Source organism: Centroberyx affinis, unplaced genomic scaffold (assembly GCF_046629955.1).
Source record: "Centroberyx affinis isolate AG114_WGS23_722 - 3 ecotype Tasmania unplaced genomic scaffold, CSIRO-AGI_Caff_v1 ptg009329l_1, whole genome shotgun sequence".
Lineage (NCBI taxonomy): Eukaryota > Metazoa > Chordata > Actinopteri > Beryciformes > Berycidae > Centroberyx > Centroberyx affinis.
In genome coordinates this window covers 22,501-36,089 of record NW_027284490.1, presented here as the reverse complement: position 1 = coordinate 36,089, position 13,589 = coordinate 22,501, and the positions used below count along the sequence as shown (strand labels likewise).

Here is a 13,589-nt window from a genome sequence, read left to right as displayed (position 1 = left end):
CTGCAGCTAGTGATTTACTACGTTTCCCAGAATGCCTTTCAACAACCCCCAGAGGAGTGAACTTGTTGCATCGTGTCTGGTTTGATGAGCAGGTGGAGCAGCAGCAGCCATAACTGAGACGACTTTTAGACTGAAGCAACTCAGAAACGACCAAGTTCTGTCCCTCTGGATTTTATTGATATTAAAGTGTCATTAGAACATTTTGCTTCACTTCACTGCTTTGTAAACACTTGGGTCAGAGTTTCCGTAGCGGGACACATCTGCTCATGTCAACTTTTGGTTTTTAGAAATGCAAACGTTTGCGTGGAAACTGGCAGTACGCGGCTTCCCAGAGCCGGTCCTGAATGAGGCCTCAAACCAGACAGGAAACCAGATCTGGATCATTCCGATTCAGCAGCTCTTCACACATCAGCGCGGTCCAACATGAATAAAAACCAGACTCAAATTAGAAGTTTTATTTAATGCACTTAAAGTTTAACTCCAAATCTTCAATACAGCGGTGTTCAATCTTTTATACATGGTTTCAGGGACACTTTCTCAGCAAAAAAGGTGTAAAAATGAAAACTTAAAAACGTTAAGGAACTGTGTGGTGTGGAGGAGTCGGTCCTCTCGTCATGTAAACCTGTGGAATGTCTCAGCTGTCCGGTCTGTCCGGTCCGGTCCAGTCCGGTCCGGTCCAGTCCGGTCTGTCCGGTCTGTCCGGTCTGTCCGCTCACACGCTCCGCTGCCGCCGGGAAACGTCCAAAACACTAAAATATCTATACAAACATTTAACCAGACGCTCGCTCTCCCCATCGCTCACAGCTTCCCCTTCCACACCGTAAAGCCAAACCCAGTTCAGTTCAGTTCAGTTCAGTTCAGACAGGACAGGCGTCTCCTCTCTGAGCCCAGGGATTGGAGAGGAGCCTGTCAATCAAACCTCCACTGGGCCTCCTGTTCCCGCCCCTCAGGCTGAAACAGAGGGCCCGATGCTGCGTTCAGGTCAGAGGGGAATAAACCCACGTGTTCACAAGATCAAACCGGTCTGAATCCATCAGACTCCATGTTTGTAGTTTTCTGTAGACTTTGGTTAGCTTCAGCTTCTTCTCTCTTAACTCACATGAACTGAGCGAGGAAACATCTGACTTCCTGTTTTACAGCGAACCAAACATCCAGACAGGAGAGAAGAGCCCAGATCACAACAGATCCTTTTATTTGGAACGAATCCATCTTTCCTACACCGGACACTGGGAACCTCTTTAAAGACCCGGTCTGTCCACAGAGGCCCAGCTGATCTGAAGGCAGTTTTCCCAGCTGACCTGAACGCAGCACGCTCCAGTGAAGCGTCAGTATTTTAAAACTTATTAAAGTTACTTTTCTCGTCCTTTGACCAGCGATTAGGGACAGCGTCTGTCTGAGCGTCCATGTTGCTCCGTGTCGACTTTCAGCTTCATATATATATATATTTACAGTATATATTTGTACACATACAATTTAGAAAGATAAAAAACTGGACGTCTCTCCGTCTGTTTTCACTCCAGCAAGTTTTCTATCAGCATGAACAACCACCGAGCTCACACTGTGTACTTATACTGCGTACTAGCTTCTACACAGTACTTATACTGCGTACTAGCTTCTACACAGTACTTATACTGCGTACTAGCTTCCACAGTCATGGTACTCATACTGTGTACTAGCCTGTATGCAGTCTCCATAGTGTCTACTGAATAGTATTCTTTACCTTCTGAACAGGATCCATACTGCCAACCTAACAGCATCCAGTAGTGACACCAACATATCCCATAATGCAACAGAAACATCGGGAGTAGAGTGGGACAAGTTCAGTGAATCTGTTTTTTGTTTTTTTTATCATGTTATTGGTAATAAATATAAACAATCTGCTCTTCTGAAATTTAGTGAAATGAGCATGAAGTCTTAAAATGTAAATAACTCTATGGATGAAAAGCGTCAGAAATGTGAAAGGAGCAGGAGACAGGACAGGAAACAGGAAGTAGTTTGACGGTGGACAGTAAGGGTGTGTGTGTGTGTGTGTGTGGGGGGGGGGGGGCGACCCTAAAGCCAACCTGACGGGTGGAAATGTCCAGAACAATTCCTGCTGATGGACCAGAATCCTTTACTGGAGGAACCTGATCGGAACTTGATTCCTGGTCTGAGCTGGATGCCTGATCTGAGCTGGATTCCTGATCTGAACTGGATTCCTGGTCTGAGCTGGATTCCTGGTCTGAACTGGATTCCTGATCTGAACTGGATTCCTGGTCTGAACTGGATTCCTGGTCTGAGCTTCAGAGTTCAGGCTCATTTCAGTAAATGTTGAGCTGAGTGTTGAGTTAGTGTTTCTCTTCTCAGTATGAGCTGCTTTCCTCCAGCTACCTGCTGAGCAGTATGACATCACAACCCCCCCACCCCCACCCCCACGACTTCACTGACACCACAATAAAAAAAAGAAATATTTAAAAATGAGATGCAATAATAATAATAATAATAAAACAATAGAATAATATTAATAACACGGTGCAAAATAAAACCATCCTGCGGACAGAGAAGAGGAGGCTGCAGTGAAGAGAGACTGGTACGTCTGTCTGTCTGTCTGTCTGTCTGTCTGTCTGTCTGTGTTGCAGGTCAGTGGCTGTCTGTGGTCGGAGAAGGCAGACGGTCTGTCTGTCTGTCCATCACAGGACAGAAGACACAAACGTTCCTCCAGAAGAAGATGAAGAAGATGTTCTTTCACACTTCCTTGTTTTGAAAGGGGGTTTAGAGTTGGAGGCCATTTACGTTTTTTTCACACGGCGGCCATATTGGATTCAGATCACACTAAACCAGGAAGAGAGTGAGGATGGAAACATGATGAATGAAGGTTGGATCTGATGGAAAGAAGATCCAACTGAACACTACAGCAACACAACAAGCTGATGTTAGCGGTTAGCTACGCTAGCTTTATCTACAAACCAACCAGGTCCATAATGTTAGCTAATGTTAGCAGTTAGCTAACAACTAGCTTTATCCCCAAACCAACCAGGTCCATAATGTTAGCAGTTAGCTAACAGATAGCTTTATCCCCAAACCAACCAGGTCCATAATGTTAGCTAATGTTAGCAGTTAGCTAACAGCTAGCTTTATCCCCAAACCAACCAGGTGCATAATGTTAGCTAACGTTAGCAGTTAGCTAACAGATAGCTTTATCCCCAAACCAACCAGGTCCATAATGTTAGCTAACGTTAGCAGTTAGCTAACAGCTAGCTTTATGCCTAAACCAACCAGGTCAATAATGTTAGCTAACTTTAGCAGTTAGCTAACAGATAGCTTTATCCCCAAACCAACCAGGTCCATAATGTTAGCTAATGTTAGCAGTTAGCTAACAGCTAGCTTTATGCCTAAACCAACGAGGTCCATAAAGTTAGCAGTTAGCTAACAACTAGCTTTATCCCCAAACCAACCAGGTCCATAATGTTAGCAGTTGGCTATGCTAAATTTATTGCATTAACAGTCTTTATCTTTGGTGATATAGCTAGCTGTTAGCTAACATTAGCTTGTTGTGTTGCTGTAGTGTTCAGTTGGATCTTCTCTCCATCAGATCCAACCTTCATTCTGCTGAGATTTAACTTTTTTTTTTATCCAAACAGCGGCTCAGTTTCCTGTTTCCATCTTCACTCTCTTCCTGGTTTAGTGTGATCTGACTCCAAGATGGCTGCTGTGTGAATGATGCACATGGAGAGGGTTGGAGGAGAAGGCAGTGTGAGCATGTGCGGTAGTGTCGTCTACATGGCCGGGGGTCCAGACGTGGTCGTCGTCGTGGAGACGGGGTGCCTGGGCGGGGCCAGGTCCAGCAGGGCGCTGACGGTTCCTGCAACCTGGGGGAGACCTCGCTCCTCCAGGATGTGGAGAGGAAGACACAACTGACTCTACAGACACACAGAGACACAGACAGACAGACAGACAGAGAGACAGACAGACAGACACACAGAGAGACAGACAGAGAGAGAGACAGACAGACAGACAGGGAGACAGACAGAGAGAGAGAGACAGACAGAGACAGAGGGAGATATGGGGGGGAAACAAAAGGAAAAACAGAACGGAAAGGCGTGTCAATGGATGAATAAAATAAGAGTAACCATGGCAACAGAACTGATAAATAATAATGAAGAGCAGCAATAAATAAACACGGAACAAACATCAACTCAACATGAGAAATAATAAAATGAATGGAAACAAATGGGAACTAATGAAGGAGGGAGAGGAGGGAAACAAGTTGCTCTGTGTCATTTTACCACCAATAAATCATCATCACATTAATGCAGAGTCATCAGCATCATGACAGTAAACATCCTCCATAGTTTCTCCACCTGGTGGATCTGGAGGGAAATCTGCTGGATCGCTTTACGGCACAAAACAGGAAGAGGTTCTGTTCTTCAGAGCAAACGGAGATAAAGATGAAAGAGTTTCTGGCAGCAGACGGTGGAAGGAGGGAAAGGAAGATGGAGAAATCACTTCCAACATGTTGATCCTCTTCAGGGAGGGGGGGGGGAGCAATGGGGCTGATGGGAAATGTAGTCTTAATGTGGTGAAACACTAGAACTAACAACACTGCTGCTGTGAGACAGAGGAGACTACAGTCAGACCGAGGCAGCAGGATGAGACTCTGATGTTAAAATGAAACAGAGCAACAGGAGCAAAGGAGTAAGGACAGTTACCAGGGTGTGTGTGTGTGTGTGTGTGTGTGTGTGTGTGTGTCTGTGTGTGTGTGTGTGTGTGTGTGTGTGTGTCTGTGTGTGTGTGTGTGTGTGTGTGTGTGTGTGTGTGTGTGTGTTGTGGGGACCAGGTGAGGAGCTGGTGGGATTTTTATGACTGTAGAGGAAATGGGTGAAACCTGCTTCCCCTGCTGACGGGTCAGAGCAGACCGTCTCTGAGCAGACCGTCTCTGAGCAGACCGTCTCTGAGCAGACCGTCTCTGAGCAGACCGTCTCTGAGCAGACCGTCTCAGAGCAGACCGTCTCTGAGCAGACCGTCTCTGAGCAGACCGTCTCTGAGCAGACCGTCTCTGAGCAGACCGTCTCTGAGCAGACCGTCTCTGAGCGTCCGCGCTGTTACCTGCGAGCCATCAGGTCGTTTGTGCGTTCAGGCGGCGATAAGCTATCTGCACTGTTGCCGTGGGAACGGCGAGGCGTGTGTTCGTACACTAACCGATGGCCCGTTTTTCAAATACGGAACCAAAACAAAAAGCTGCAAACGGAGAATGAGATGAACCGTCCGGGCCGTCTGTCCGGTCTCGGTGCAGAACTCCTCCCTCCACATCGGTCCTGATGCTGTCGGATCCGACGCCAAAGTCACGTGGCGAGCGACGTAAAGGACGGTTTGAAAACCGCTTTGAGCGGCCAGAGCGCCAGACTGAGACGCTTCTGTAGAAATCCGATCTGAATCGCATTTCAAACCACATTCAAATGTGGCTTGAGTCTGATTTGCAGAAACTGGTTTCCATGTGTTTTTTTGCTGTTCAGACTTGATCAAATCAATCTGACTTCAGTCTGGATACGCCAAAAATCAGATGTGGGCTGCGGTCTGAACTAAGAGCCTAGACTCCATGTGGCAGCTGCTTCCTGCAGAGCAACTAACTCACCAGCCGACATGTCCGCACGCTTCTGAGAGCGGAGACAGTGTGCAGGTCAGGGTCAAAGGTCGATGACTGAAGAGACAGAATGAGCCGAGGTGTTTCAGTCGGTTTTATTGTGAAAGGATCTCAGAGGGAAAAGTGTTTTCCAGCATCAGGACGGAGCAGAGAGCTGACCCTCCTCCTCCTCCTCGCTCTTCATCCCTCTGACCAGACTGTTCTGAAGCAAACTGCAGCCGCTGGGTCTGGACCGGTGAACTGGTAATCAACAGGCTTTGGCTTCTATTTAATTTACTGTTGAAGAACACCTTGGAACCTTAATGTCTACTGTTCCTCTTCTACTGAAGCAGGACAGCTTTGGTTCTGGACCTGCTGGTTTGGCCGGACAAAATGACAGCGGGTCATACGTTTACTGATATTTTACAGACTTTTATGCAGTTCCAGAGTTCAAGACCTGGAAATGATTACGGTCAGTTTCCAGACCTGGACCCAGCAGTCTCTAGTATCTTTCAGAACCAAATGTACTCTAAATACGTTGTAGTTGGTCAGAGTCCAGGAGCTACTGAGCGTTCACACTGAGCAGCAGGTCAGTCAGTCCGTTCACTCCAGAGCCGAGCGACCAGGAAACTCAGCTCCTGATTGGACGCTCAAACAAGCTTCGTCTCCACGGCTTTTCACCGTCAACGACCAGATTTCCTCACTTCCTCGTCTCATTAACAACAGTTCAAAATGGAGAAGTTGATTCCAGCCAATCATAGCTTCCCAGTTCTCTACAACGTTTATTTGAAAGATGACAGGAAGTAACGTCTCAGAAATGAAGATGGAGAACGGTTGATCTGAAGGAGATTTATTGAAATGTATCGCAAAAATTAATGATTTTCCTGGTAAAACTTTATAGCTGCAGACCGCTACATAGATACAGTCAGAGCTTCTGGCTCCGCCCACAACCAGGCAGAACAGTGCGACTCATCGACCAGCTGATCAGCGTGAACGCACGGTGTCAACGGCTTTTTATACACAGAGAGAGGAAGAACATGGAGGTGGAAGAGCCTTCTGCTCCAGGAAACATGCAGCAGTGTTTCTCAACCGGTGGCTCCGGGCCCAGCAGTGAGTCCGGCAGGGTCGGACCGGGCGAACCGGTTTAAAACCACACTGACCCAGTTCAAACACTCAGCCACACATAAGGCACAGGGGGAGGAGCTTCAGCAGGCAGGAACCGAGCCGTGTGAAAACCTCGTAACTCCAGTGTAAGGGATTGTCATGTTGTAGCTTCACCTGAAGGACTGCAGGCTCCTATGAGCAGAAACAAATCCATCACCCTAAGTCTTATGAAACCCTCTAAAACCCATCAGATAACCTTAAAATACACGGTGGGCAAGCTCCAAACAAGGCGGACTTATTCAGCTCCTAAAAAGCTGACATTTTGGAGATACAAGGTTTTCACAGAACAGCGGCGATATGGAAATTGAGAAAACAAGGATTTGGGGATTTAAAGCCTCCAGTGATTTGATTTTTAATACCAAGTAATAAAATGTGCTGCTGCTCAGTAGGAAGGTAAAGTCATGTTCAGAGTTCAGTGATAAAAGCCTGAATTACAATTAGAAAATGACATTACAGAGCAACACTGAATTAAACATAACAGGCTTTCCTTTTCCCAAGAAAGATAATCTTCCTTTATTGATTGTAATTACTGATGAAATTGAGTTTGTGCTGCTGTGTGGTTATGAACTCTATTGTATTGTAATTCATTGCCATACCTATTCAAAAAACAACTGTTCTGGTAACGTTATTATTGATGACAAATGTTGTATTTGTCACTGAGGCAGAGTTAACACCCGTCTAAAGCGCATTTTACAGCCGAACATAGCCTAAACATAAAGTAAAGCTTGAATGTAAAGAACGCATTTAAGTTTTTATACTTCTGCGTTGATGTGGCGCAGCATGGCGTTCAAATCCCGAACACAGGGAGGCAGCGTTTAAAAGAAATCACAGAAACAGAGAAGAAGAGCGGAACAGGAAGCAGACGAGACGACAATCACCGCTAAAAACAAACACGGGGAGGAACGGGACGTGCCGGAGCAGGCGGAGCTCCGTCGCCCCGACGATCGACCAATCGGAGCGTAGACTCGATGTGAAGTTGAGATTCTCGGGCAGGTTCCGACACCTACACCGAGACCCTTTCCAACCCCCGAATACGTGTCAAATAGCGTCAGTTTGCGTGCAGAGACGCTGTTTTCATTAAAGTATAAAATGCGCTTTAGTGTTAACAAATGAATCTTCGTCAGAGCAGCTCTCAGTGTGCCGACTCGTTTTCCCCCACATCTGTCAAAGGGAAAATGAACTGTGCCTCTCTCAAACCTCAAACCTCTGGGTGGCGCCGCTCATCCGCCTGGCAGCATTATCTTACTGTCTGGTTTCATCCGGTAGTCTAGACCGACGAGCTTATTGTGCGATCTGTCGGGAAACACCGGGGGGCGCTGCTGCTGACCGACGGGACGTTTAAAGGGGAATACCGCCGAATCTGTGCTCCGAGTCGTATGGCTTCTGTTTATAAACACTGAAACAACCCGACACATTCCAGCCATCTGCCTGTCATGTGGCATCAGCAGCATTTAGTAGGGATGGGACAATATACTGAAATTCAACATATCGTAAAACTAAAATGTGACAATCCGTCTGCTGTCAGGAACATGAATGGTGATATCAGCTCCATGTTATTCTGCTGTCAGGAACATGAATGGTGATATCAGCTCCATGTTATTCTGCTGTCAGGAACATGAATGGTGATATCAGCTCCATGTTATTCTGCTGTAGTAATCACTAATGAGACTCTTGACCATCACAGTTTCACAAGCTCTCCATCCAAATTATATTATTGTCACTTTGTAACGACATTTTTAAATTGTTGTTTACATTCTAGCAGCCAATGGCATCGCTGGAAAGATTTTAGTCTCAGAAATAAACAGAATTCTGCACAGTCAGACTTTGTTGTATTGAATCTTGAACCCCATACCACGTATTGAATCGGATCGAGAGATAGGAATATCGTCCCATCCCTAGTATGTCCCTAATATACCTAGGTTAGCTAGGTTCTAATGCTTAAATATGTATTGATTAGCTGTCGGACGGTTCGGTTCCTTCAGCAGTTTGTCCCTCCAGCCTGCAGCTCCATCACATCTCAGTCCTTCAGAGGACTCGAGGTTTCCCTTCAACATCGAAGAGGTGAAGGCAGGGAGACGCAGGGGGACGAATCAAACTCACCTCCCTCTCACTCCCTGGAGGATTAACCCCTCTAACAACCAGTATAAAAATCACATAACTAATCGGATCATATAAAAAGGGTATTTGGCAGCGGCTGTGTCGGTTCAGCGGTTGGCAGAATCCCTGGCAGCTTCCTGTCAGACTGATCCTGCCGACTGTTTTGGGACGTTCAGTTTTCTGTGAAATTCTCTTCAGAGGTCGGAGGTCAGCTGCTCCCGGAGCTGGTAGGGATTCAGCGTCTTGCTCAAGGACACTTGGGGCGACGGGGGATCAAACTAGGGGCCTTCAGGTTACAGGACAGTCTCTCTCTAACCGCGACTCATTAGTTTAATCCTGTGCTGCTGTGGGACTCGGGGATCCGGTTGAAACGGGCGCTGTAGGTCGTAGGCGGTGTCATGTGACAGGTAACATGTGGACGAACTCTGAAGAGTTTGGGTGCGTTAAGCCGCTTTTCCACCGCGTGGTACCGGCTCAACTCGACTCGCCTTTTTTGGTTTTCCACTGGGCGAGTCCCAGGTACCAGGCTCCATATCACCTGGTACCTGCTACTTTATTTTGGCGGCACCTCCGTCGAGGTTCCAGGCGAGCTGAGGAGACACCAAAAGGAGACGTGAAAACACCGCAGACTGCCGACTGGTCAGAGAGAATCGTCATCATCGCGCGACACGGGACATATACGCTAACGTTAGCTAGCAGGTTAGCTTACCCTCTCAGAGCAGCCAGAGAGCTTCTGCTGTCTCGCTGCCTTCAGCCTCTTCTGAAATAAATTCTGTCTCCTTGCTGTGACTAACAGACACACACCGAGAATCCAGAACACCTTCCCTTCCATATCCTCCACTGTTGCTGTGTGTGTCGCGTTGAAGATGACGTCACGGCAGTTTCATGTGGCGTCGCTATGACGACCAGTTGTGTGTGTGTGTGTGTGTGTGGGGGTGGGGGGATGGGGGGCACATTGAGGGGGTACTATCCGCAGTGGAAAACCAAGTGGTACTACCAAAAGCGAGTAGAGTCGAGGCGAGCCGGTGCCGTGCGGTGGAAAAGCGACGTTAGATTGTGAACAGATCGTCACGTAAGGTGATCCGGTCAGGTGAGCTGTGGTGAGCTGTGGTGAGCTGTGGTGAGCTGTGGTGAGCTGTGGTGAGCTGTGGTGAGTTTGGTGCCGGTGCGGCCCGGAGGCTGCGTTGTGCCGATGTAGCGATGATGCTGCTCGTCTGTCACAGCGGAGCCCGGCTGTAACACCCGGTGCCGAGAACACACTGTATGTAGAGTGAGAGGAATACGGCAAGGAACCCAGGCAGAGCCGTGAGTGGAGACTGGAGACTGAAGCGGTTTGTATTGCAGCAGATGGGAAGTCCGTATCTCAGTTCGGCGGTTCTCAACGTGGGGTCGGGGGACCACCAGGGGTCCTTGAGGGGGTCCCAGGGGGTCCCCAGCAAATTGATGAATTGTTAAACTTCAGCATTATTTCATTTACAAGAAGTGAACTCCATTAGAGAATGTAGAAGAATGACTGTTCTGATCATAGTTTCTCTCTTATCTCTCTGCCTGCAATACAGACAGTCATGGGATTCTGGACAAAATCAAATCTGACAATAAACGTATTCACAGATTTGGGTCCGGTCTCATCAAATGGGGGTCTGTGGCCCAAATGTGAACCTTGATATGAAAAAGGTTGAGAATCACTGGCTTAGTTCATGAAGCCTGTTTCAAACACGTCCCAGCAACCAAACACAGACCATCATTTGTTATTTGGGTTTCATGTTTTGGGTGTTTTCATAGCAAATTTTGACTGATAACTGTGTAACTCTTTATTTTTTTTTAAAGACCATTTTTTGGCATTTTGCCAGTGCAGCATGCCGACTTATCTTTATGCCATCAACTACCGCTAGTTGCTAAAAGATATTGTTGGTAAAATTTCAATTTCTCATTAATGCTAATTAGCAAACAGTAGGCTAACCATGTCATTAGCCAAAACACTCCGGTCAGACTACCGTCACAGATTTTTTTTCTTTTATTTATTTAAAATGACCTGAGTGGGCCTGCTGATATTTATTCACGGTCAGCAGACAGAATAAGCTCTGGAGAAATTATCTGCTTCCGACACACCCTACAATAAGTTTAACAGTTACACATTTATCATTTATTTATTTTATTCTATGACAAAAAAAACTTCAGCTAAGTAAGAACTTACTGTCTGTTTTGTTGCTGAGGTAGAATATGTTTGAAGCTCAGGCTTCAATAAAGCCAAAGACTTCCCATCCGCTGCAATACAAGCTGCTGCACAGTTGGTCTCATATGAAGCTCACTCTCACGGCTCTGACCCGTCTCACTTCTCCTTCTTTACAGGTTCCTGGTTGGTAACTGGTTGTAGTTTTACAGGATGCAGTGTGGAGTTTTGTACAGTCAGATATTCTGCAGTTCAGTCCGGTCCGGTCCGGTTCAGATGTGCGGCGCTAGGTGGCAGTAGATCGCACACAGCACCGACATGATTGACAGGTAGAAGAGGGCGAAGCCGGCCAACTGGGCCGGAGGGGAGGTGCCAAGTATGGGTGGAGCCATGGACAACAACACGCCCACCGTCCCATAAACCACGCCTCCTTTCCCGTCCAGGACCTCTCCCACTGAACACAAACTCTCCTGGGTGTGTGTGTGTGTGTGTGTGTGTGTGTGTGTGTGTGTGTGTGGTGGGGATGGGATGGACATGGATCAGAGCAAATTGGGAAAAAATAGAAGTGAGGGAAAGAATAGGAAAGAAAATAGATTAAGGAAAGAGGATTGGTTGCAACAGAAAATGGATGGAAGATGAGAAGAGAGAGAAAGAGAAAGCTGTTAGTTGCAGAGAAGCAGCTTCACATCCGTTTCCTGGCGACAAGACGAGGAGGAAAAAGACGAGGAGGGGACAGTGATGTCACAGGCGGAGTTTTTCTCAGGTGTTTTTCCGGGTTTCTTATTTGTAGTAGTATTTTATTTTATTTCTATTATCAAATTTCTGGAGAAATCGTGGAAAATATTTTGATATTCCCGAAATATACTGTATATACTATCAATATTCGATAGTATCGCCGTTTGCACTGGGGTGTGTGGAGTGGTTTTTTTGTTTTTTTTTCAGTATTTCTTCTAAATTACATCAAATTTATGAAGAAATCACAGAAAATATTGTGAAATTCTATATGATATTCTATATCATCAAATATCGGCCCAAGCCTAATGGAGACAGATTGGTAGCAGATTGGTGATGAAACTGTAAAGACGTTATTGTTTCTGGGCTGCTGTGACAACACTGACCACTCCTTGTGTTTTCCTCCTAGGTTGAGCCTTACAGTTGGGTTAGCAGGTTTCAGAAGACAGGGACAAGTTAACTAACTGACAGCAGGCTCAGATCCCAGGTCAGTTACTATACTGGCTGTTCCTGTAGCTGCTAAGGGAATCAGTCTCTCTGTGTGTGTGTGTGTGTGTGTGTGTGTGTGTGTGTGTGTGTGTGTGTGTGTGTGTGTGTGTGTGTGTGTGTGTGTGTGTTACCTGTGGAACACCGATCCTGCGACACGCCTCCAGGAAGTTCTCCACGTTTCGCCGACACTTGGCCATGGTGAGTTTAGGCTGGAGGGAGAGAGAGAGGGCGAGTCACAACAGAGACACTTAGTCAAGCAAGGATTCTACTGCTACCATTACAAGCAGTAGTAGTAGCAGTGCTAGTAGTATTCTTCTTCTGTCTTTTTAATGTTGTTATAGCCCCAGATGTCCCAGAGTTCCCGGCGGCTGCACTCACCACAGCAGGGGAGGGAACATGGATGCTGGGGACGGAGCGCGGACGCACGTGATTGGCCAGATGACACAGCACCACCCCGTCCGTCAACGCTGCTCCCAGGTCGCTAGGCAACGACACCTTGAGACGAGCCTCGATGTTCTGGAGGCGGGGGGGGGGGCAGACAGGCAGAGAGACAGACAGACAGGCAGGAAGAGAGACAGATAGATCAAAATACAAACCATCAAAAACCACCAACATTTAAATGAAGTTTAAGAAGTTTGAAGAAGTGCAGTCTGTAATGTTTCATGATTTTACCCTCAGAGTGATCACACCTGAACACCATCAATCACTATTAAGGCTGTTAGAACAAATCTCAATATTCCAATTTCAGTCCAATGTCAAAAAAGTCAGACCCAATTTGAATCCAACTGCATTTAGAGTTCTTTTTTTTTTGTTTGTTTTTTTTACAGCTGACTGAATGAACACATCACTGGCTCCTCGTGCCTTGGTTCCAGAGACTCTGTAACTCTGATACTCTTCTACCAGCCTGCTAGTATGTTTTAATAAATTAATCAATACTCATATCAGCTCTGAAACACTGGTATCAATGCAGCTTTCTCCTGTGCTGTAAACTGTGATGTACAGTAGTTTGATAGTGTTCAGTATAGGAGTGAAGCAGTTTGATAGTGATGTAGTTTGATTCAGTTGTAGTTAATAGTGATGTGGTTTGATAGTGATGTAGTTGATAATGATGTAGTTTGACAGTGATGTAGTTGATAGTGATGTAGTTTGACAGTGATGTAGTTGATAGTGATGTAGTTGATAGTGATGTAGTTTGACAGTGATGTAGTTGATAGTGATGTAGTTGATAGTGATGTAGTTTGACAGTGATGTAGTTGATAGTGATGTAGTTTGATTCAGTTGTAGTTTGATAGTGATGTAGTTGATAGTGATGTAGTTTGATTCAGTAATTTGATAGTG

At 46.3% G+C, this 13,589-nt stretch overlaps 1 protein-coding gene across 1 annotated transcript in view; it reads right to left on the bottom strand.

Moving 5' to 3' along the window:
- Positions 1 to 468: 468 nt before the first annotated feature.
- lrch3 (leucine-rich repeats and calponin homology (CH) domain containing 3) overlaps positions 469 to 13,589 on the bottom strand; it is a 34,761-nt gene continuing 21,640 nt past the window's right edge. The window contains 3 exon segments of the mRNA XM_071514596.1: positions 469 to 3,899; positions 12,383 to 12,460; positions 12,630 to 12,767. Of these exon segments, the coding sequence (XP_071370697.1) occupies positions 3,756 to 3,899; positions 12,383 to 12,460; positions 12,630 to 12,767 (360 nt within the window). The 3' untranslated portion in view covers positions 469 to 3,755.